At 39.8% G+C, this 26,753-nt stretch overlaps 1 protein-coding gene across 1 annotated transcript in view; it reads right to left on the minus strand.

Moving 5' to 3' along the window:
• Window positions 1-23,712, minus strand: part of LOC133547696 (beta-1,4-galactosyltransferase 1-like) — a 71,083-nt gene extending 47,371 nt beyond the window's left edge. The window contains exons 1-2 of the mRNA XM_061893248.1: window positions 22,908-23,712; window positions 14,219-14,454 (exon numbers count right to left, since the gene is read on the minus strand). Of these exons, the coding sequence (XP_061749232.1) occupies window positions 14,219-14,454; window positions 22,908-23,208 (537 nt within the window). The 5' untranslated portion in view covers window positions 23,209-23,712. The remainder of the gene's footprint in view (window positions 1-14,218; window positions 14,455-22,907) is intronic.
• Window positions 23,713-26,753: the final 3,041 nt, after the last annotated feature.

Here is a 26,753-nt window from a genome sequence, read left to right on the forward strand (position 1 = left end):
GACTCGGATGTCTACCTACAACTCGGGGAAAAACAGCGGTCTTTGACAACAAAGTCTTCAGGTCTAGACTCAGATGTCTACCTGCACCTCAGGGAGAAACAGCCGTCTTTGACAACAAAGTCTTCAGGTCTAGACTCAGATGTCTACCTGCACCTCAGGGAGAAACAGCCGTCTTTGACAACAAAGTCTTCAGGTCTAGACTCAGATGTCTACCTACAACTCGGGGAAAAACAGCCGTCTTTGACAACAAAGTCTTCAGGTCTAAACTTAGAGGTCTACCTGCACCTCAGGGAGAAACAGCACTGCTTTGAGAAGAAACATGTACAGATTCTGGACAAGGACGACGGATGGTATGAAAGAGGAGTTGTCAAGGTTGAAAAACCCTCCCTGAAGGGAGTAGGTGGTCTGCGACATCACCTGTCTCTCACATACAACACTGTCCCTTCAACTATTCCTAATAGACTCAGCAAGTTATCCTCCAACAAATAACAGGAGTTAGAAACATGGTGCTCACAGAAGGTGACCACAATGCCGTTTGTTTACAACTGAATGGAATTTTTACACTAGGGTTGTCCCGATCCGATATTTGCATCAGATTGGCCGCCGATATTTGCCAAAAAATGCGTATCGGCAAGGCATGGGAAAATGCCGATCCAGATCCAGTTTTCTTTAAAAACTCTGGTCCGTGTTTTCCAACGCACCGATTTAAATAATACATTCCACTCATCTACTGCTCCCTAAATTCCGTTCTGCATTTTCCAGAACACCTTCAAAACATCCACAAGTCTGTGTTCCAACCAATCAGATGGCCGTGTGAATTAAAAGTTACGGAAAAAATGTCAGCTGTGTGGGATTATTTTACCCTAAAAAACGAAAAAGATGAAGAGGTGGAGTGCAAAACATGCCAACATAAAGTCAAGCGTGGTGGTAAAGTTGTAAGACATTTTAATGACTCTTGTGAGTGAGAGGCTTTTTAGCACTCATAGATGAAGACAGGAGCAGGCTGACACCTGAGCATCTTCAAGTGCTCGTCTTTGTTAGAAAGAATCTCCCCATTATGCTTGGACTTCAATTGTTTGCCCCCCCCCCCCCCCCTGACAGGGGCAAACAATTGAAGGGAGTGTGTGGATATTTATTTATTCATTAATTTTTTTCTAAAGTTTACACTTGTTCAAGCGCAAGTATTGATGCTGAGTTATAGATATTTTATCCCATTCAGGTTGTTTGTGTGTTTTGCTTTTTTAATAATGTTTACAGCATTATTTGCACTTTATACTGTTCACTTTTTTACTGTTTAATGATGCCATTTATGTTTGTCATTAGGGCTGGGCGATATTGGCTTTTATTAATATCGCAATATTTTGATGCCATATTGCGATATACAATATATATTACGATATTTTGCCTTGGCCTTGATTGAACACTTGATACATATAATGACAGCAGTATGATGATTCTATGTGTCTACATTCAAACATTCTTCTTCATACTGCATTCATATATGCACATTTTAAACTTTCATGCAGAGAGGGAAATCACAACTAAGTCAATTGAGCAAAAGTGTATTCATTAAATACTCTTCATTCTCTCACGGGTGACTTTTTAAATGAAAGAACAAATTAATAGTGTTGCTACCTTTTTGTAGTAACACTTTTGCTGCATACTTTGCATTGATTGATTAATACTTTTATTAGTAGATTGCACAGTTCAGTACATATTCCCTACAATTGACCACTAAATGGTAACACTCCAATAAGTTTTTCAACTTGTTTAAGTCGGGATCCATGTTAATCAATTGATGGTACAAATATATACTATCAGCATAATACAGTCATCACACAGGTTCATCATCAGAGTATATACATTGAATTATGTACATTATTGATGGTACAAATATATACTATCAGCATAATACAGTCATCACACAGGTTCATCATCAGAGTATATACATTGAATTATGTACATTATTGATGGTACAAATATATACTATCAGCATAATGCAGTCATCACACAGGTTAATCATCATAGTATATACATTGAACAGCATATTGCTGTTGTCTGCTGAATATCTTGCCACTTGGAACCAAACCCCCACCAGATGATGGACCCCCTGCTCTTTATGTTGGGCTTTTATTGTTTTTCCTCCATTCGTGATAAGTTTGGCACCATCTCTTTCTCTCTGATCAGCGAGAGCTATGACGCTAGACTCGCGAGATTATGTGACGTATGTAAGAAGGCGGGCTTGTTTTCCGTATCTGTGAGAATGAGAGACGAGGAGGACTGAGAAAGGCCTGTTGTGTGATGCCTGCAGCTAAAAGTAACTCCACCTGCCTCAGCTAACCTTAGCCATGCTAACGTTAGCTCTCGGCGAGAGCACATGACGCTAGACACGTGACAGTGTGTGACGTATGGAAGAAGGCAGGCTTATTTGACGTCTCTGTGAGAAGGACAGACGAGAAGGAGTGAGACACGCCAGTAATGTAATGCCCGCAGCTTAAAGCAACTGTGTGAGAACACATCATCGAATATGACCATATAGTCATTTTCTGTATCGCACAGAGACAAACCTGCCATGTATCGTATATATCCATATATCGCCCAGCCCTATTTGTCATGTATAATTTTTGATATTTTGTTTTTATCCTTGAATACCAGCTATAATGTATTATTCAAACTCACCTCATTCAGCTGGCTAGTTGTTATCAAGAGTACTTCAATCCTTTCCAGCATGAATCTGACAACTAAGTAGGCTAAATAACTTCAAACTCTAATACATGCTCGGATAGGCCAGTATCGGCCAGTATCGGTATCGGATCGGAAGTGCAAAAACAATATCGGTATCGGATCGGAAGTGCAAAAACCTGGATCGGGACTTCCATGGTTTACACCGGGGATTCCGACTATTTAGGACTGGTAGTAGTGGATCCACAACCATCCTTCTGCCACACAACACCCCAACGCTAACGAGGGGAAATTAGTCTTAAACAACTGTCTTTGGCTTTGACAATAGGATCCTGGTTTTAGAGTATAATTATTTGGAGTTTTGGCGCCTCGATGTGACCAATCACAGTCTATGAGCACCAACTGATGAGGCCTCCTCGAGTGAGTCTTTTATATTTTAGCAGCGCAGAAGCTAACATTAACCCTGTTAGATTGTCAAAAGTGACTCCATCCTTTGTGGTACTTGTAGTGTTGATTAGGTGACAAAGTCTGGAATTTTTCATTATCACTGGGCTAAAATGAACTAAAAAAGATAAAAGGAGCAAAAAGACGTGATGTAATTACAAAAAGCTGAAATTTTGACAATAATAATAACAATACATTTTATCACTATAAGCACATACCATACCAACTATTATGTTGGTTTTGGGGGTGGGTTTTTTTACCCAAAAAAACCTCCAAAATGACCCAAAATACTTCGACTTTTTATAAGTGAAAATGTTAGGACACCCCTGAGTTATTTTGAAATCGTCAACTTTTTTCCCCCATTGCATCACAATTGTTTGCTGTTATTTTCCTATCTTTCTGTTGTTGTTTTTTCAAAAATATGTTGCGGAACAACAAAACTTTGGCCACACCTGTGTAATATCATGTTTTTTGTGTGGTCAAGTTCAAAAGATATGCCATCGTTTGCAGTACACAATATTTCTGTCTAAATTGAAAGAAAAATTGAGGCATACTTTTTGCAGGCTTTCGCAGGCCACAAATACCAAGTGGCCCCAGGCCTTGAATTTGACATGTGTGCACTAAAGTACCAGTACTTCTCACTTGCTTTGGAGCCAACTCAGACTGGGACAAATACGAACCTAAAACATTTTCAATAATTGTGTGTCAAGTTTTTCATGGGCGAGCTCCGTATTAGATTGCAACTCTCGTCTGCCATTGTATTGTTTTCATTAGCACTTGGCACTTGCACACTTGTGTCTCAGATGAGCGCAGAGCGTTGCCAACAGTCACAAGATCAGCCAAGTATGCTGCAACAAGACCATGGACACAAACACAAGGACTTTGGTAAGTATCCTAGAAACAACCCAAGAGCCAAAGGAGAGAAAAGGTATGTTTTGTAGTAGCTGCATTTTGTACTAACTGGAGCTTGTGGAGAAGACGCTGATTTACGGCAGTTTATAGAGCTAATAAAAGCAGGAATAACTATTTCTGCAACCAAGGGCTCCACCTTTGTCAAGAGCATGAGCTGCTCTGACCACAGAGCTAATTTGTTGTAGACATTTCAGGCTGTTGTCAAGAATCATACGCTTAGAATCTTCCCAGCACAAGCCATGGTGCTCGAACCTGACTCTGGCCAGATCCTTGTAGTTGGCTGAGCTCCACACAAGGATCTGGGACTTCTCAATAGGAGATGTATTTCAGAAGGCGGGGCGTGGTCAAAAAGTCCTCGCATGTGATTGGATAATTCACTTGTCCGTTATCTTGAAGGAGGTGCTACTTCAAGCTCTGACATGGAAATCAAGCCGTGACGCTGATGAGAGCCACGCTGGGATATCCAAACTCGGTCAAAAGAAGAGCCAAAACATCCTTGCCACCAATAAATGCCTTCAAAAGCCTTCTCTGTTCATATTTGAACGAATGAATAATCCATAGATTGCAGCTGTTTGGTCCAATGTCAGCACAGGACGCAGCGAGGACTGCGTCCCGCCGTTGTTGTTTGAATCAAACAGTCGCTTGGGTGCTACGTCACATCTATGCAGTCCCGCCCGGCAACCCTGATTGGTTTATTATTGTTTGCTATCTTCAAAGAGTTTGCAATGCATTTAACCCAGATCATTGTGTGCAGCTCAGCCAACTACAACGGTCTGGCTAGCATAAATATCTCTGCCAAAATGTAAAAAAAAAAACTGTTTAGTTGTACTGTGCAGGTTTGAAATAAATATTTCAATTCAATGGTGGCTATGCTAGATACAAATATACACATTTTTATACACACATACATACATACATATATATATATATATATATATATATATATATATATATATATACACACACACACACACACACACACACACACACACATATATATATATAGATACATACACACGTACAAACATAGTATATATAAATATAATGACTTTTTAATGTTAATACTGTATACTCATTATTTTCTATTACTATTGTAAATACTTTTTTCAAGATCATGGAAAGGTTTTGGCAAAGGCGTCCAGTATTTATTGACTAGTGGACATTTGTTTTCCAGTGACAGAAAATGTCCCCAAGAGACAGCGTGAGAAGGTAAAAGAAGTCAGCAAGATGATCCTCCACACACATCTGGGAACTCAGCAACAGGAGAAGTTTACTAGCCCACAGCAAACATCAGCTACCATCGGCTGATCCCCAGCAGTGGGGGCGTGTCTCCACTGCTGGGCGCAATATGATAGGCCAAACAAGGCTGACCTGTTGAAATAGTGGAAAAGAGGGCGGGGCAAGTGAAAATACAGAAAGAAAAGAAACAGACCAAGCAGTCACTGAATGAAGAGTTAGTCATGTTCAACCATGAAACATTTGACCAAGCAGTCACTAAATGAAGAGTTAGTCATGTTCAACCATGGAACATTTGACCAAGCAGTCACTAAATGAAGAGTTAGTCATGTTCAACCATGAAACATTTGACCAAGCAGTCACTAAATGAAGACTTAGTTGTGTTCAACCATGAAACATTTGACCAAGCAGTCACTAAATGAAGAGTTAGTTGTGTTCAACCATGAAACATTTGACCAAGCAGTCACTAAATGAAGAGTTAGTCGTGTTCAACCATGAAACATTTGACCAAGCAGTCACTAAATGAAGAGTTAGTCGTGTTCAACCATGAAACATTTGACCAAGCAGTCACTAAATGAAGAGTTAGTCGTGTTCAACCATGAAACACTGGACCAAGCAGTCACTAAATGAAGAGTTAGTCGTGTTCAACCATGAAACATTTGACCAAGCAGTCACTAAATGAAGAGTTAGTCGTGTTCAACCATGAAACATTTGACCAAGCAGTCACTAAATGAAGAGTTAGTTGTGTTCAACCATGAAACATTTGACCAAGCAGTCACTAAATGAAGAGTTAGTCATGCTCAACCATGAATCATTTGACCAAGCAGTCACTAAATGAAGAGTTAGTCATGTTCAACCATAAAACATTTGACCAAGCAGTCACTAAATGAAGAGTTAGTTGTGTTCAACCATGAAACATTTGACCAAGCAGTCACTAAATGAAGAGTTAGTCATGCTCAACCATGAAACATTTGACCAAGCAGTCACTAAATGAAGAGTTAGTCATGTTCAACCATGAAACATTTGACCAAGCAGTCACTAAATGAAGAGTTAGTCATGTTCAACCATGAAACATTTGACCAAGCAGTCACTAAATGAAGAGTTAGTTGTGTTCAACCATGAAACATTTGACCAAGCAGTCACTAAATGAAGAGTTAGTTGTGTTCAACCATGAAACATTTGACCAAGCAGTCACTAAATGAAGAGTTAGTCGTGTTCAACCATGAAACATTTGACCAAGCAGTCACTAAATGAAGAGTTAGTCGTGTTCAACCATGAAACATTTGACCAAGCAGTCACTAAATGAAGAGTTAGTCGTGTTCAACCATGAAACACTGGACCAAGCAGTCACTAAATGAAGAGTTAGTCGTGTTCAACCATGAAACATTTGACCAAGCAGTCACTAAATGAAGAGTTAGTCGTGTTCAACCATGAAACATTTGACCAAGCAGTCACTAAATGAAGAGTTAGTTGTGTTCAACCATGAAACATTTGACCAAGCAGTCACTAAATGAAGAGTTAGTCATGCTCAACCATGAAACATTTGACCAAGCAGTCACTAAATGAAGAGTTAGTCATGTTCAACCATAAAACATTTGACCAAGCAGTCACTAAATGAAGAGTTAGTTGTGTTCAACCATGAAACATTTGACCAAGCAGTCACTAAATGAAGAGTTAGTCATGCTCAACCATGAAACATTTGACCAAGCAGTCACTAAATGAAGAGTTAGTCATGTTCAACCATGAAACATTTGACCAAGCAGTCACTAAATGAAGAGTTAATCATGTTCAACCATGAAACATTTGACCAAGCAGTCACTAAATGAAGAGTTAATCATGTTCAACCATGAAACATTTAACCAAGCAGGCACTAAATGAAGAGTTAGTTATGTTCGACCATGAAACATTTGACTAAGCAGGCACTAAATGAAGAGTTAGTCATGTTCAACCATGAAACATTTGACCAAGCAGTCACTAAATGAAGGGTCAATCATGTTCAACCATGAAACATTTGACCAAGCAGGCACTAAATGAAGAGTTAGTCATGTTCAACCATGAAACATTTGACTAAGCAGGCACTAAATGAAGAGTTAATCATGTTCAACCATGAAACACTGGACCAAGCAGTCACTAAATGAAGAGTTAGTCATGTTCAACCATGAAACATTTGACCAAGCAGTCACTAAATGAGGAGTTAGTCATGTTCAACCATGAAACATTTGACCAAGCAGTCACTAAATGAAGAGTTAATCATGTTCAACCATGAAACACTGGACCAAGCAGTCACTAAATGAAGAGTTAGTCATGTTCAACCATGAAACATTTGACCAAGCAGTCACTAAATGAAGAGTTAGTCATGTTCAACCATGAAACACTGGACCAAGCAGTCACTAAATGAAGAGTTAGTCATGTTCAACCATGAAACACTGGACCAAGCAGTCACTAAATGAAGAGTTAGTCATGTTCAACCATGAAACATTTGACCAAGCAGTCACTAAATGAGGAGTTAGTCATGTTCAACCATGAAACATTTGACCAAGCAGTCACTAAATGAAGAGTTAGTCATGTTCAACCATGAAACATTTGACCAAGCAGTCACTAAATGAAGAGTTAGTCATGTTCAACCATGAAACATTTGACCAAGCAGTCACTAAATGAAGAGTTAGTCGTGTTCAACCATGAAACATTGGACCAAGCAGTCACTAAAGGAAGAGTTAGTTGTTTTCAACCATGAAACATTTGACCAAGCAGGCACTAAATGAAGAGTTAGTCATGTTCAACCATGAAACATTTGACCAAGCAGTCACTAAATGAAGAGTTAGTTGTGTTCAACCGTGAAACATTTGACCAAGCAGTCACTAAATGAAGAGTTAGTCATGCTCAACCATGAAACATTTGACCAAGCAGGCACTAAATGAAGAGTTAGTCATGTTCAACCATGAAATATTTGACCAAGCAGTCACTAAATGAAGAGTTAATCATGTTCAACCATGAAACATTTGACCAAGCAGTCACTAAATGAAGAGTTAATCATGTTCAACCATGAAACATTTAACCAAGCAGGCACTAAATGAAGAGTTAGTTATGTTCGACCATGAAACATTTGACTAAGCAGGCACTAAATGAAGAGTTAGTCATGTTCAACCATGAAACATTTGACCAAGCAGTCACTAAATGAAGGGTCAATCATGTTCAACCATGAAACATTTGACCAAGCAGGCACTAAATGAAGAGTTAGTCATGTTCAACCATGAAACATTTGACTAAGCAGGCACTAAATGAAGAGTTAATCATGTTCAACCATGAAACACTGGACCAAGCAGTCACTAAATGAAGAGTTAGTCATGTTCAACCATGAAACATTTGACCAAGCAGTCACTAAATGAGGAGTTAGTCATGTTCAACCATGAAACATTTGACCAAGCAGTCACTAAATGAAGAGTTAATCATGTTCAACCATGAAACACTGGACCAAGCAGTCACTAAATGAAGAGTTAGTCATGTTCAACCATGAAACATTTGACCAAGCAGTCACTAAATGAAGAGTTAGTCATGTTCAACCATGAAACACTGGACCAAGCAGTCACTAAATGAAGAGTTAGTCATGTTCAACCATAAAACATTTGACCAAGCAGTCACTAAATGAAGAGTTAGTTGTGTTCAACCATGAAACATTTGACCAAGCAGTCACTAAATGAAGAGTTAGTCATGCTCAACCATGAAACATTTGACCAAGCAGTCACTAAATGAAGAGTTAGTCATGTTCAACCATGAAACATTTGACCAAGCAGTCACTAAATGAAGAGTTAGTCATGTTCAACCATGAAACATTTGACCAAGCAGTCACTAAATGAAGAGTTAGTCGTGTTCAACCATGAAACATTGGACCAAGCAGTCACTAAAGGAAGAGTTAGTTGTTTTCAACCATGAAACATTTGACCAAGCAGTCACTAAATGAAGAGTTAATCATGTTCAACCATGAAACATTTAACCAAGCAGGCACTAAATGAAGAGTTAGTTATGTTCGACCATGAAACATTTGACTAAGCAGGCACTAAATGAAGAGTTAGTCATGTTCAACCATGAAACATTTGACCAAGCAGTCACTAAATGAAGGGTCAATCATGTTCAACCATGAAACATTTGACCAAGCAGGCACTAAATGAAGAGTTAGTCATGTTCAACCATGAAACATTTGACTAAGCAGGCATTAAATGAAGAGTTAATCATGTTCAACCATGAAACACTGGACCAAGCAGTCACTAAATGAAGAGTTAGTCATGTTCAACCATGAAACATTTGACCAAGCAGTCACTAAATGAGGAGTTAGTCATGTTCAACCATGAAACATTTGACCAAGCAGTCACTAAATGAGGAGTTAGTCATGTTCAACCATGAAACATTTGACCAAGCAGGCACTAAATGAAGAGTTAATCATGTTCAACCATGAAACACTGGACCAAGCAGTCACTAAATGAAGAGTTAGTCATGTTCAACCATGAAACACTGGACCAAGCAGTCACTAAATGAAGAGTTAGTCATGTTCACCCATGAAACATTTGACCAAGCAGTCACTAAATGAAGAGTTAGTCATGTTCAACCATGAAACATTTGACCAAGCAGTCACTAAATGAAGAGTTAGTCGTGTTCAACCATGAAACATTGGACCAAGCAGTCACTAAAGGAAGAGTTAGTTGTGTTCAACCATGAAACATTTGACCAAGCAGTCACTAAATGAAGAGTTAATCATGTTCAACCATGAAACATTTAACCAAGCGGGCACTAAATGAAGAGTTAGTTATGTTCGACCATGAAACATTTGACTAAGCAGGCACTAAATGAAAAGTTAATCATGTTCAACCATGAAACACTGGACCAAGCAGTCACTAAATGAAGAGTTAGTCATGTTCAACCATGAAACATTTGACCAAGCAGTCACTAAATGAAAAGTTAGTCATGTTCAACCATGAAACATTTGACCAAGCAGTCACTAAATGAGGAGTTAGTCATGTTCAACCATGAAACATTTGACCAAGCAGTCACTAAATGAGGAGTTAGTCATGTTTAACCATGAAACATTTGACCAAGCAGTCACTAAATGAGGAGTTAGTCATGTTCAACCATGAAACATTTGACCAAGCAGTCACTAAATGAGGAGTTAATCATGTTCAACCATGAAACATTTGACCAAGCAGGCACTAAATGAAGAGTTAGTCATGTTCAACCATGAAACATTTGACCAAGCAGTCACTAAATGAAGGGTCAATCATGTTCAACCATGAAACATTTGACCAAGCAGGCACTAAATGAAGAGTTAGTCATGTTCAACCATGAAACATTTGACTAAGCAGGCACTAAATGAAGAGTTAATCATGTTCAACCATGAAACACTGGACCAAGCAGTCACTAAATGAAGAGTTAGTCATGTTCAACCATGAAACATTTGACCAAGCAGTCACTAAATGAAGAGTTAGTCATGTTCAACCATGAAACATTTGACCAAGCAGTCACTAAATGAGGAGTTAGTCATGTTCAACCATGAAACATTTGACCAAGCAGTCACTAAATGAGGAGTTAGTCATGTTCAACCATGAAATGATCAATAAATAAATGATAAATGGGTTGTACTTGTATAGCACTTTTCTACCTTCAAGGTACTCAAAGCACTTTGACACTACTTCCACATTCACACACACATTCACACACTGATGGAGGGAGCTGCCATGCAAGGCGCTAACCAGCAGCCATCAGGAGCAAGGGTGAAGTGTCTTGCTCAGGACACAACGGATGTGACGAGGTTGGTACTAGGTGGGGATTGAACCAGGGACCCTCGGGTTGCGCACGGCCACTCTTCCACCGCGCCACGCCGTCCCCATTTGTCGTATATATTTTTACAAACACAGTTAAGTTGGTTATTTTAAATGTCTTTTTATTGCAAGTGTAACAAGACACAACATAAGGACCCAGAATACTGACATTGTAACATTCATCATTTGGATGTCGTGGTGGTTTGTGCAGCCCTTTGAGACACTAGTGATTTAGGGCTATATAAGTAAACATTGATTGATTGATTGATTGATCATTTCCTACTGCTTGTCCATGTTGACTTCAAAAAACTAACTTTTTTTGTATCGTGACATTTTTTGATGCCAATCTTTATTTTTTGACACTGTTCAGGTGTGGGTCGCATGCGGTCTTTTTTACATTCACATTTTCAACTCACTTCTCATGTTTTCCACTTAAGGGCAGCGGTTTGCCACGGAGGGGAGGGGCCAATGGGAGGGGCTTAGCGTGATCAGTGGGCGTGACACGCTAACAGCCAATCAAGTAAAAGTATCAAGTATGTTGTCTGGCGGTGGAGTGAGAAGAGAAAGTCAAAATGAAGAAATTGTGTATAGAAGAGGAAGAGTTACCCCAGCAGGATTGATCCAAAAAGGAGCGTAGTCAGACCAAGGTGTTTGTAATCCCCACTCCACCCAAGCAGCGCTCACCCATTAGAGCACAACTAAACTTGCAGAAAATACTTCTTCTCAAGTTTCTCTGTTTACATTTCATCAAGCATTTCTTACATATTCCTTATTTGGGCAGCTTCCTTTTAATAAGTTATTGTTAAGTGTTGAATGTGTTTTGACCATTTTGTTGACATTATTGAGTGGTTTCAGTTCTACCTTGATAGCTGAGGGCGTTGGTTACATTTCAAAATCAAATGTCTTTTTTTATCCGGCTGCGTATGTTCAACAGGTCATTAAAATATCAACAGTGACTGATATCAAACATGTATATGCTGATAGAGTTAGAAGCCATTCCTCCAAAGTCACAAGAAGTGAATGTGCAAGTGGTGGCTGCTCTCAGTCACCTTGACAAAGGGAAGTGTGGACATGACTCAACTTATCTGAGGGTGCGTCCCCTCCACTGTAAATATACAGTACATAGTGTCCATGAAAGGTTAACCACTTCCGCTGTTTGCATTGCATTCCAGTTTGACAAGAAACGCCACAGTTCCAGTGAATATTCTCAAGATTGTAAACATTAAACATGCTAAATGATTGATTGACTCAATAAACGACAAAGCAGTGCAAGTCTTGGTCCAACAAACTGACCCAAAAGTGAGAGCCGGCTGAGACCATGCGTCCTCCTCACCAGGACCACCCTCAGATGTAGTCCTTTTATCAACTCAAGTCAAAGGTTTGCAACAGGGTTGGACTATGAAAGTACTGCAGTACTAAGGACTTGGAAAAGGTACAATGACTTGGAAAAGGTACAATACTGCCTTTGGAAAAGACAATGAGTATGTCAATATTTTTTTATTTCACACAATCTTTTGGTCTTTTTGTCATGAAGACATAAAATATGTCCTAGGACACAGGAAAACTTTAGTTATGACCAATGTATGATCTTGGAACTACACTGACAATGTATGATCTTGGAACTACACTGACAATGTATGATCTTGGAACTACACTGACAATGTATGATCTTGGAACTACACTGACAATGTATGATCTTGGAACTACACTGACAATGTATGATCTTGGAACTACACTGACAATGTATGATCCTGGAACTACACTGACAATGTATGATCCTGGAACTACACTGACAATGTATGATCTTGGAACTACACTGACGATGTATGATCCTGGAACTACACTGACAATGTATGATCTTGGAACTACACTGACAATGTATGATCCTGGAACTACACTGACAATGTATGATCTTGGAACTACACTGACAATGTATGATCTTGGAACTACACTGACAATGTATGATCTTGGAACTACACTGACAATGTATGATCCTGGAACTACACTGACAATGTATGATCCTGGAACTACACTGACAATGTATGATCTTGGAACTACACTGACAATGTATGATCCTGTGACTACACTGACAATGTATGATCCTGTGACTACACTGACAATGTATGATCCTGTGACTACACTGACAATGTATGATCCTGTGACTACACTGACAATGTATGATCCTAGAACTACATTGACAATGTATGATCCTGTGACTACACTGACAATGTATGATCTTGGAACTACACTGACAATGTATGATCCTGTGACTACACTGACAATGTATGATCCTGGGACTACACTGACAATGTATGATCCTGTGACTACACTGACAATGTATGATCCTAGAACTACATTGATAATGTATGATCCTAGAACTACATTGACAATGTATGATCCTGTGACTACACTGACAATGTATGATCTTGGAACTACACTGACAATGTATGATCCTAGAACTACATTGACAATGTATGATCCTGTGACTACACTGACAATGTATGATCCTGGAACTACACTGACAATGTATGATCCTAGAACTACATTGACAATGTATGATCCTGGAACTACACTGACAATGTATGATCCTGGAACTACACTGACAATGTATGATCCTGTGACTACACTGACAATGTATGATCCTGGAACTACACTGACAATGTATGATCCTGTGACTACACTGACAATGTATGATCCTGGGACGGCATCGGGACGACACTAGTAACGGCATTGGGACGACACTAGTAACGGCATCGGGACGACACTAGTAACGGCATCGGGACGACACTAGTAACGGCATTGGGACGACACTAGTAACGGCATCGGGACGACACTAGTAACGGCATCGGGACGACACTAGTAACGGCATCGGGACGACACTAGTAACGGCATCGGGACGACACTAGTAACGGAATCGGGACGACACTAGTAACGGCGATGGGACGACACTAGTAACGGCATTGGGACGACACTAGTAACGGCATTGGGACGACACTAGTAACGGCATTGGGACGACACTAGTAACGGCATTGGGACGACACTAGTAACGGCATTGGGACGACACTAGTAACGGCATTAGTAATAGATACTTGTTGACGTGGCGATTTATATTTTGATGATTGAGTGACTGGCACTACCTGATTGATGACGTAGACTCCGTAGTCCAGTTGCTGGCGCTGCAGGATGGGGTGCAGATAGTAGAGCCAGTATTTGAGGTGCTCCTCTCGCTTGCGAAATGGTATGATGATGGCGACCTTCTGCAGCGCCTCGCAGTCTTTGGGTTTGTAGCGTCCGCCCGGCTCCAGCTGCCCGTTGTTCTCCTTGATGAGCTCCAGGCTCAGCGGACTGCTGAAGTCCACCCGCAGGGGACCCACTGGCGACACAAAAGGGACACATCAAACCAATCCTAGCAGCCAACAGTAGACCACAGGGCTAAATAAGTAACATTATCACCGGAGGACTAGCTAAACATGCTAAACCATAGGAGGATCAGTATAATATCAGTGTATGGTCGAGTCTACTGTGATTAGATCATCACAAAATCCTTTTGTTATTTACAAACTCAGGAAATACTGAAAGAAACAGGATTCAAACATCCATCCAACCATTTTTCTACTGCTTGTCCCTTTTGGGGTGGCGGGGGATTCAAACAAAGGATTCCATTTAGAAGCAAGAGTAGTTTTGCTTATGTTATGTTCTCATCATCCACTTCAAGCAGGACCACACCCAAAATAAAATACTTGGAGGATCCAAGTCTTTCACAGTGGACTGTGTCGCACGGTTCTGGTCCCCCGCCAACAAGTCAGCTGTGTCAAGTTGTTTCACAGTGGACTGTGTCGCACGGTTCTGGTCCCCCGCCAACAAGTCAGCTGTGTCAAGTTGTTTCACAGTGGACTGTGTCGCACGGTTCTGGTCCCCCACCAACAAGTCAGCAGTGTCAAGTTGGCCTAGTGAGAGGTCACAGCTGAGGAAACATGGCGGCCCTACAAACATTCCCAGTTGCTGAACTTCATGCTCGTTAACATACAAAACTTGTTAACATACAAAAGTCGTTAGCAGACAAAAGTCGTTAACATGCAAAACTTCTTAACAGGCAAAAGTTGTCAATATACAAACCCCGTTTCCATATGAGTTGGCAAATGGTGTTAGATGTAAATATAAACAGAATACAATGATTTGCAAATCCTTTTCAAGCCATATTCAGTTGAATATGCTACAAAGACAACATATTTTTTGTTGCAAATAATAATTAAGATAGAATTTCATGGCTGCAACACGTGCCAAAGTAGTTGGGAAAGGGCATGTTCACCACTGTGTTACATTACCTTTTCTTTTAACAACACTCAATAAAGGTTTGGGAACTGAGGAAACTAATTGTTGAAGCTTTGAAAGTGGAATTCTTTCCCATTCTTGTTTTATGTAGAGCTTCAGTCCTTCAACAGTCCGGGGTCTCCGCTGTCCTATTTTACGCTTCATAATGCACCACACATTTTAAATGGGCGACAGGTCTGGACTGCAGGCGGGCCAGGAAAGTACCCACACTCTTTTTTTACCAACCCACGCTGTTGTAACACGTGCCGACTCTGGATTGGCATTGTCTTGCTGAAATAAGCAGGGGCGTCCATGAAAAAGACGGCGCTTAGATGACAACATATGTTGTTCCAAAAGCTGTATGTACCTTTCAGCATTAATGGTGCCTTCACAGATGTGTAAGTTACCCATGCCTTGGGCACTAATACACCCCCATACCATCACACATGTGTAAGTTACCCATGTCTTGTTCACTAATACACCCCCATACCATCACACATGTGTAAGTTGCCCATGCCTTGGGCACTAATACACCCCCATACCATCACACATGTGTAAGTTACCCATGTCTTGGGCACTAATACACCCCCATACCATCACACATGTGTAAGTTACCCATGTCTTGGGCACTAATACACCCCCATACCATCACACATGTGTAAGTTACCCATGTCTTGTTCACTAATACACCCCCATACCATCACACATGTGTAAGTTACCCATGCCTTGGGCACTAATACACCCCCATACCATCACACATGTGTAAGTTACCCATGCCTTGGGCACTAATACACCCCCATACCATCACACATGTGTAAGTTACCCATGCCTTGGGCACTAATACACCCCCATACCATCACACATGTGTAAGTTACCCATGCCTTGGCCACTAATACACCCCCATACCATCACACATGTGTAAGTTACCCATGCCTTGGCCACTAATACACCCCCATACCATCACACATGTGTAAGTTACCCATGCCTTGGGCACTAATGCACCCCCATACCATCACACATGTGTAAGTTACCCATGCCTTGGCCACTAATACACCCCCATACCATCACACATGTGTAAGTTACCCATGTCTTGGGCACTAATACACCCCCATACCATCACACATGTGTAAGTTACCCATGCCTTGGGCACTAATGCACCCCCATACCATCACACATGCTGGCTTTTCAACTTTGCGTCGATAACAGTCTGGATGGTTCACTTCCCCTTTGGTCCAGATGACACAATGTCGAATATTTCCAAAAACAATTTGAAATGTGGACTCGTCAGACCACAGAACACTTTTCCACTTTGCATTAGTCCATCTTAGATGATCCCGGGCCCAGAGAAGCCGGCAACGTTTCTGGATGTTGTTGATAAATAGCTTTCGCTTTGCATAGTAGAGCTTTAACTTGCACTTACAGATGTAGCGACCAACTGTATTTAGTGACAGTGGTTCTCTGAAGTGTTCCTGAGCCCATGTGGTGATATCCTTTAGAGATTGATGTGGGTTTTTGATACAGTGCCGTCTGAGGGATGGAAGGTCACGGTCATTCAATGTTGGTTTCTGGCCATGTGGAGTTATGTGGAGTGATTTCTCCAGATTCTCTGAACCTTTTGATGATATTACGGAGTGTAGATGGCAAAATCCCTAAATTCCTTGCAATAGCTGGTTGAGAAATGTTGTTCTAAAACTGTTTGACAATTTGCTTACAAAGTGGTGACCCTCACCCCATCCTTGTTTGTGAAAGACTGAGCATTTTTTGGGAAGCTGCTTTTATAGCCAATCATGGCACCCACCTGTTCCCAATTAGCCTGCACACCTGTGGGATGTTCCAAATAAGTGTTTGATGAGCCTTCCTCAACTTGATCAGTATTTATTGCCACCTTTCCCAACTTCTTTGTCACGTGTTGCTGGCATCAAATTCTAAAGTTAATGATTATTTGCAAATAAACAAAAAGTTTATGAGTTTGAACATCAAATATGTTGTCTTTGTAGCATATTCAACTGAATATGGCTTGAAAAGGATTTGCAAATCATTGTATTCTGTTTAGGCTTCACGGTGGCAGAGGGGTTAGTGCGTCTGCCTCACAATACGAAGGTCCTGCAGTCCTGGGTTCAAATCCAGGCTCGGGAACTTTCTGTGTGGAGTTTGCATGTTCTCCTCGTGACTGCGTGGGTTCCCTCCGGGTACTCCGGCTTCCTCCCACCTCCAAAGACATGCACCTGGGGATAGGCCCCTCCCACCTCCAAAGACATGCACCTGGGGATAGGCCCCTCCCACCTCCAAAGACATGCACCTGGGGATAGGCCCCTCCCACCTCCAAAGACATGCACCTGGGGATAGGTTGATTGGCAACACTAAATGGTCCGTAGTGTGTGAATGTTGTCTGTCTATCTGTGTTGGCCCGGCGACTTGTCCAGGGTGTACCCCGCCTTCCGCCCGATTGTAGCTGAGATAGGCGCCAGCGCCCCCCGCAACCCCAAAAGGGAATAAGCGGTAGTAAATGGATGGATGGATGTATTCTGTTTATATTTACATCTAACACCATTTCCCAACTCATATGGAAACGGGGTTTGTAGAAAAGTCATTAACATACACTTGTTAACACACAAAAGTCGTTATCAGACAAAACTTGTTAACACACAAAAGTTGTTAACACACAAAGTCGTTAACCGACAAAAGTCGTCAACATTTTTAACAAAGAAGTCGTTAACATAGAAACATGTGGACAATATGAAGATTTGTAGACAAGCTAGCATATTGTTGTCATAGTCACACTACTACTACTTGATGGAAGAACTACTAACCTGACTCAACAGTAGCACACAGCATCACTAACTAGTTGAAACAAGTTAATAAGTCAACAACAAATTAGCATGCCAAGAACAAGTTATAACAAGTTAAAAAAAGTTGACAAGTCAAGAAAAAGTTAAATCAAGTTAAAAATGTCAAAACACGTTAAAAAAAACAAGTTGGCAAGTCAAGAACAAGTTAAAACAAGTTAAATCAAGTTAACAAGTCAAAACAAGTTAAAAAACAAGTTGACAAGTCAAGAATAAGTTAAATCAAGTTAACAAGTCAAAACAAGTTAAAAAACAAGTTGACAAGTCAAGAATAAGTAAAACAAGTTAAATCAAGTTAAAAAGTCAAAACAAGTTAAAAAAAAAACAAGTTGACAAGTCAAGAATAAGTTAAAACAAGTTAAATCAAGTTAACAAGTCTAAACAAGTTAAAAAACAAGTTGACAAGTCAAGAATAAGTTAAAACAAGTTAACAAGTCAAGAACAAGTTAAAACCAGTAAATAAGACAAGAACAACTATAGAAATATGATAGAAAGCCATAAACAAGTTAAAACTATTTAAAAACAAGCAAACGTGTCCATAACAATTTAAAAAGACAAGAATAAGTTCAAAAAAGGTAGCAAGTCCAGAATAAGTTAAAAGAAGTTAACAAGTCAAGAACAAGTTAAAGCAAATTAGTGACTCAACAAGTTAAAACAAGTTAACGAGTCATGGACAAGTTAACAAGTCAAGAACAAGTTAAAACCTAAGTTAAGGATTCAAGAATAAGTTAAAACAAGTTGGGGATAGGTTGATTGGCAACACTAAATTGGCCCTAGTGTGTGAATGTGAGTGTGAATGTTGTCTGTCTATCTGTGTAGCCCTGCGATGAGGTGGCGACTTGTCCAGGGTGTACCCTGCCTTCCACCCGATTGTAGCTGGGATAGGCGCCAGCGCCCCCCGCGACCCCGAAAGGGAATAAGCGGTAGAAAATGGATGGATGGATGGAAGTTAACAAGTCAAGTACACCTTCGAAAATAGGCTGGCAAAACAAGAACAAGTTAACAAGTCATGAAAAAGTTAAAAACAATTTAGCAAGTCAAGAACAAGTTAAAACCAGAGTTAACAAGTCAACAACAAATTGAAACAAGTTAAAAAGTCAAGAAAAAGAGAAAACCAAAGTAAAAAATACAACAACCATTTAAAACCAAAGTTAACAAGTCAAAAACAAGTCAACAAGTCAAGAAAAAGTAAAAACCAAAGTTAAAAAGTCAAAAGGAAATTAAAACTAGCTAATAAGTCGAGAACGTTTCAAAACAAGTTAACAAGTCAAGAAAAAGTTGACAAGTCAAGAAAAAGTAAAATCCAAAGTTAACAAGTCAAGAACTAGTTAAAACTAACTAATAAGTCAATAATATTTTACAACAAGTTAAAAAGTAAAAAAAAAAAGATGAAACCAAAGTTAACAAGTTACAAATAAGTTAACAAGTTAACAACTCGTAAACAAGTTAAAACCAAAGTTAACAGGCCAAGAACAAGTTAACACAAGTTAGCAAGTCAACAACAAATTAAAATAAGTAAGCAAGTCAAGAGCAAGTCGGAAAAAAGCTAGAAAAGCAGTTCAAAAAGGTTAAGAATGAGTAAAAAAAAAAAGTTATCATGTCAAAACAAAGTTAAAACTAAAGTTAACAAGTCACAAACAAGTTAAAACAAGTTAACAAGTCAAAAAAGGAGCAAAAGAAAGTTAACATGTCAAAACAAAGTTAAAACCAAAGTTAACAAGTTGGGAACAAGTTAACAAGTCAAGAACAATCCAAAAAAAAGTGAGCAAGTCGAGAAAAATGTAAAAGAAGTTAGCAAGTCAAGAACAAGTTCAGGCAAACTAAAAAGTTACAACAAGTTAGTGAGTCATGAACAAGTTACAACAAGTTAATAAGTCAAGAATAAGTTCAACCAAGTCAGACACAAGTTAAAACCAAAGTTAACAAGTCAAGAAGTTAAAATGTCAAGAACAAGTTGAAACAAACGACTTAAAAGAACAAATTAACAAGTTCAAAAAGATAGCAAGTCAAAAAACAAGTTAAAGCAAATTAACAAGTCAAGAACAAGTTAAAGCAAATTAACTAGTCAAGAACAAGTTAAATGAAATTAACTAGTCAGGAACAAGTTAAATGAAATTAACTAGTCAGGAACAAGTGTACAAGTCGAGAACAAGTTGAATGAGATTAATAAATCGGGACCAAATGAAAATAAGCTCAATCAAAAACAATTGAGCGAACATGAAAGTAACAGTGAGTGAGTGAGTGAGTGAGTGAGTGAGTGAGTGAGTGAGTGAGTGAGTGAGTGAGTGAGTGAGTGAGTGAGTTGGAAGACAAAGAGTACAGAAAGCCTCACAGAGCAGCAGGGAAGTTTCAGGACGACATGTCCGAGCAGTTGGTTAGTGGGTTAGATAGTTGGTGAGTTATTAAGGAAGTTAGCTTGTTAGTTGGTCACTGAGTTAGTTAGTTGTAGACAAAAAGTCCAGAAAGCCTCACCGAGCATTTGGAGAAGTTTCAGGACATTTGTCCAAGTAGTTAGTGAATTAACTACTTGGTGAGTGAGTGAGTGAGTGAGTGAGTGAGTGAGTGAGTGAGTGAGTGAGTGAGTGAGTGAGTGAGTGAGTGAGTTAAATACAAAATGTGCAGAACTCCTCACCGAGCAGTGGATAAGTTACAGGACATGTGTCCAAGCAGGTAGTTAGTGAGTTAGTTTGTTCTGAACTAGTTAGTTAGTTAGTGAGTTAGTTAGTAAAATACAAAATGTCCAGAAAGCCTAACTGAGCAGCTGATAAGTGTCAGTACATTTGTCCAAGTACTTAGTTTGTGAGCTACTTAGTTAAGTCAGTTGGCTAGTTAATTAGTTGGTTTGTTAGTGTGCAAGTTAGTTGCTTAGTTGGATACGTTATTAGTTCATTGGTTAATTAGTTGGTTGGTTAGTCAGTCAGGCATTCACTCAGTTAGTTAGTTAGTTAGTTAGTTAGTTAGTTAGTTAGTTAGTTAGTCAGTCAGTCAGTCAGTCAGTCAGTCAGTCAGTCAGTCAGTCAGTTAGTTAGTTAGTTAGTTAGTTAGTTAGTTAGTTAGTTAGTTAGTTAGTTAGTTAGTTAGTTAGTTAGTTAGTTAGTTAGTTAGTTAGTTAGGTGGTTGGTGAAATACAAAATGTCCAGAAAGCCTCACCGAGCAGTGGATAAGTTACAAGACATGTGTCCAAGCAGGTAGTTAGTGAGTTAGTTAGTTGAGAATTTGTTAGTTAGTGAGTCAGTTAGTGAAAAACAAAATGTCCAGAAAGCCTAACCGAGCTGCTGATAAGTGTCAGTACATTTGTCCAAGTACTTAGTGTGTGAGCTACTTAGTTGTCAAGTCAGTTGGCTAGTTAGTTAGTTGGTTTGTTAGTGTGCGAGTAAGTTGCATAGTTGGAAACTTAGTTTGTTGATTGGTTAGTTAGTTGGTTAGTTAGTTGGATAGTTAGTTAGTTGGATAGTTAGTTAGTTGGATAGTTAGTTAGTTAGTTAGTTAGTTAGTTAGTTAGTTAGTTAGTTAGTTAGTTAGTTAGTTAGTTAGTTAGTTGGTTAGTTAATTTGTTAGTTAGTTGCAGACCAAAAGTCCAGAAAGACTCACAGAGCAACGGAGAAGTGTCACGAGATGTGTCCAGTTAGTTGGTGAGTTGGTTTGTTAGTGTGCGAGTAAGTTGCATAGTTGGAAACTTAGTTTGTTGATTGGTTAGTTAGTTGGATAGTTAGTTAATTAGTTAGTTAGTTAGTTAGTTAGTTAGTTAGTTAGTTAGTTAGTTAGTTAGTTAGTTAGTTAGTTAGTTAGTTAGTTAGTTAGTTACAGACAAAACGTCCAGGAAGCCTAATCGAGCAGCGAATACGTTTATGTACATTTGTCCAAGCAGTTAGTTAGTTAGTTAGTTAGTTAGTTAGTTAGTTAGTTAGTTAGTTAGTTAGTTAGTTAGTTAGTTAGTTAGTTAGTTAGTTAGTTAGTTAGTTTGTTTGTTTGTTTGTTTGTTAGTTAGTTAGTGACAAAAAATCTAGAAAGCCTCACCAAGCAGTGGATTAGTGTCAGGAGATTTGTCCAAGCGGATAGTTTGTGTGTTGGTGAGTGAGTTAGTGAGTTAGTTGGTTAGTTAGTTGAAGACAAAATGCCCAGAAAGCCTCACTGAGCAGTGCATACGTTTCAGGACATTTGTCCAAGCAGTTAGTGAGTTAGTTAGTGGGTGAATTAGTGAGTTAGTGAGTTAGTGAGTTAGTGAGTGAGTTAGTTAGTTAGTTAGTTAGTTAGTTAGTTAGTTAGTTAGTTAGTTGAAGACAACACGTTCAGAAAGCCTCACCTAGCAGCGGAGAAGTTTCAGGACATTTGTCCAAGCAGTTAGTGAGTTAGTTAGTGGGTGACTTAGTGACTTTGTGAGTTAGTGAGTTAGTTAGTTAGTTAGTTGAAGACAACAAGTTCAGAGAGCCTCACCTAGCAGCGGAGAAGTTTCAGGACATTTGTCCAAGCAGTTAGTGAGTTAGTTAGTGGGTGAGTGAGTGAGTGAGTGAGTGAGTGGGTGAGTGAGTGAGTGAGTGGGTGAGTGGGTGAGTGGGTGAGTTAGTTAGTTAGTTAGTTAGTTAGTTAGTTAGTTAGTTAGTTAGTTAGTTAGTTAGTTAGTTAGTTTGTTAGTTAGTTAGTTGAAGACAATAAGTTCAGAGAGCCTCACCTAGCAGCGGAGAAGTTTCAGGACATTTGTCCAAGCCTTTCTTCTTCTCCCCTTCCTCTTTGGGGACGTCCACGGGCGGCTTGGAGCGACCAGTACCAGTACCGGTACCAGTACCATTACCGGTAGCGGGTGCGGTGGTGGTGTTGTGCTGGTGCAGGTGGTGCAGGAAGGCGGAGGTGGTGTCCAGAGAGCGGACGTAGAAGACGAGGGTGACAGAGATGTGGAGGAAGCACAGCAGCACCAGCAGCTTGCAGGTCCGGTGGAGGACGCTGAACTTCACCGAGGAGTCGGCGGCGGCCATCCTGACTTGTGGCTCTGCTAGCTGCTTGCGGGGACCTCCATCTGTCCTCAGCAGAACATGGTCGGCTCCTGCTTCTGGTGACGTCACAGTCAGGGACAGCGAGGTCGGCTCCTGCTTCTGGTGACGTCACAGGCTGGAGGACAGTTAGCTTTAGCTGCGCGGGCTAAGGCACTCCGTTAACTTTTCTTCTCAGGCGCCGCGCTTCTTCCGGTCCTCGCCCAGGGAGTGTTCGGTTAAAGCGGCGTCGCGGCGACAATAAGCCGTCAGTGTTGAGGTCACAGCGCGCTCAGGTTAGACGTCACGTGTTAACACGCCAGAACTACCAAGAAGTGGAAAAAGTTTCCACTTTTCTACCGTCAAGGTAGAGTCAATGGCAGTGAGCGCTTCCGGCTAGAGTTTCCAAAATAAAAGACTTACGTTGTCTGCACGCAGAAAAGCACATTTGAAATACCAATTTTGATGTTGAATCCCTGGATTTCAAGTAGAATTGAGTGGGGCGGCCGTGCCACAGCAATTTGAGGGTTCCGGGTTCGATCCGCCATCCTCGTCACTGCCGTTGTGTCCTTGGGCAAGACACTTTCCCCACCTTTTTACTTTGTGTATGCATATGACGTCACATTCGCTTCTTCTTCAGCTAGATCAGAGGTTCTTAACCTTGTTGGAGGTCCAAACCCGGTTAGTTTTATTTGCACCTTCACCCAACCCTTCTTAGTGAAAAATACAATGTTGTTGTTTTTCAAATTCAAGACAAAGTTATGTGTTTTTGGTAACACTTTAGTATGGAGAACATATTCTAAGTAACAAAGACTTCATTTAGAGGTTTTCGGACACTAGGAGAACATATTCTAAGTATCAAATACTTCATTTGGAGTTATTTGGTTAGGGTTAGAGGGTTATAATGAGGTCATGCCAAATAAGGCATTAATAAGTACTTCATAATGACTACTTAAGAGCCAATATGTTACTCATTTGCATGTTAATAAGCCACTAATTAATGGTGACTATGTCCCCCATACTAAAGTGTCACCAGGTTTTTTTTACTGGTGCACAAAATGAAGCGTGCATGAACCTCACCTTCTTCAAACAACAAAAGCGACAGTAAACTCACACTAGACAACACACAACAAATGACACACCTGCAAGTCACACTTACTTCTGCTGTTGCTGTATCCAAAATAACAACAAAATAACAACAAATGACACACCTGCAAGTCACACTTACTTCTGCTGTTGCTGTATCCAAAATAACAACAAAATAACAACAAATGACACACCTGCAAGTCACACTTACTTCTGCTGGTGCCCTATCCAAAATAACAACAAAATAACAACAAATAACACACCTGCAAGTCACACTTACTTCTGCTGTTGCTGTATCCAAAATAACAACAAAATAACAACAAATGACACACCTGCAAGTCACACTTACTTCTGCTGGTGCCCTATCCAAAATAACAACAAAATAACAACAAATGACACACCTGCAAGTCACACTTACTTCTGCTGTTGCTGTATCCAAAATAACAACACAATAACAACAAATGACACACCTGCAAGTCACACTTACTTCTGCTGTTGCCCTATCCAAAATAACAACAAAACAACAACAAATGACACACCTGCAAGTCACACTTACTTCTGCTGTTGCCCTATCCAAAATAACAACAAAATAACAACAAATGACACACCTGCAAGTCACACTTACTTCTGCTGGTGCCCTATCCAAAATAACAACAAAATAACAACAAATGACACACCTGCAAAGTCACACTTACTTCTGCTGTTGCCCTATCCAAAATAACAACAAAATAACAACAAATGACACACCTGCAAGTCACACTTACTTCTGCTGTTGCTGTATCCAAAATAACAACAAAATAACAACAAATGACACACCTGCAAGTCACACTTACTTCTGCTGGTGCCCTATCCAAAATAACAACAAAATAACAACAAATGACACACCTGCAAGTCACACTTACTTCTGCTGTTGCCCTATCCAAAATAACAACAAAATAACAACAAATGACACACCTGCAAGTCACACTTACTTCTGCTGGTGCCCTATCCAAAATAACAACAAAATAACAACAAATGACACACCTGCAAGTCACACTTACTTCTGCTGGTGCCCTATCCAAAATAACAACAAAATAACAACAAATGACACACCTGCAAGTCACACTTACTTCTGCTGTTGCCCTATCCAAAATAACAACAAAATAACAACAAATGACACACCTGCAAGTCACACTTACTTCTGCTGGTGCCCTATCCAAAATAACAACAAAATAACAACAAATGACACACCTGCAAGTCACACTTACTTCTGCTGGTGCCCTATCCAAAATAACAACAAAATAACAACAAATGACACACCTGCAAGTCACACTTACTTCTGCTGGTGCCCTATCCAAAATAACAACAAAATAACAACAAATGACACACCTGCAAGTCACACTTACTTCTGCTGGTGCCCTATCCAAAATAACAACAAAATAACAACAAATGACACACCTGCAAGTCACACTTACTTCTGCTGTTGCTGTATCCAAAATAACAACAAAATAACAACAAATGACACACCTGCAAGTCACACTTACTTCTGCTGTTGCTGTATCCAAAATAACAACACAATAACAACAAATGACACACCTGCAAGTCACACTTACTTCTGCTGTTGCCCTATCCAAAATAACAACAAAACAACAACAAATGACACACCTGCAAGTCACACTTACTTCTGCTGTTGCTGTATCCAAAATAACAACAAAATAACAACAAATGACACACCTGCAAGTCACACTTACTTCTGCTGTTGCCCTATCCAAAATAACAACAAAATAACAACAAATGACACACCTGCAAGTCACACTTACTTCTGCTGGTGCCCTATCCAAAATAACAACAAAATAACAACAAATAACACACCTGCAAGTCACACTTACTTCTGCTGTTGCTGTATCCAAAATAACAACAAAATAACAACAAATGACACACCTGCAAGTCACACTTACTTCTGCTGGTGCCCTATCCAAAATAACAACAAAATAACAACAAATGACACACCTGCAAGTCACACTTACTTCTGCTGTTGCTGTATCCAAAATAACAACAAAATAACAACAAATGACACACCTGCAAGTCACACTTACTTCTGCTGTTGCCCTATCCAAAATAACAACAAAACAACAACAAACGACACACCTGCAAGTCACACTTACTTCTGCTGTTGCTGTATCCAAAATAACAACAAAATAACAACAAATGACACACCTGCAAGTCACACTTACTTCTGCTGTTGCCCTATCCAAAATAACAACAAAATAACAACAAATGACACACCTGCAAGTCACACTTACTTCTGCTGGTGCCCTATCCAAAATAACAACAAAATAACAACAAATGACACACCTGCAAGTCACACTTACTTCTGCTGGTGCCCTATCCAAAATAACAACAAAATAACAACAAATGACACACCTGCAAGTCACACTTACTTCTGCTGGTGCCCTATCCAAAATAACAACAAAATAACAACAAAT

Source organism: Nerophis ophidion, unplaced genomic scaffold, assembly GCF_033978795.1.
Source record: "Nerophis ophidion isolate RoL-2023_Sa unplaced genomic scaffold, RoL_Noph_v1.0 HiC_scaffold_154, whole genome shotgun sequence".
NCBI lineage: Eukaryota > Metazoa > Chordata > Actinopteri > Syngnathiformes > Syngnathidae > Nerophis > Nerophis ophidion.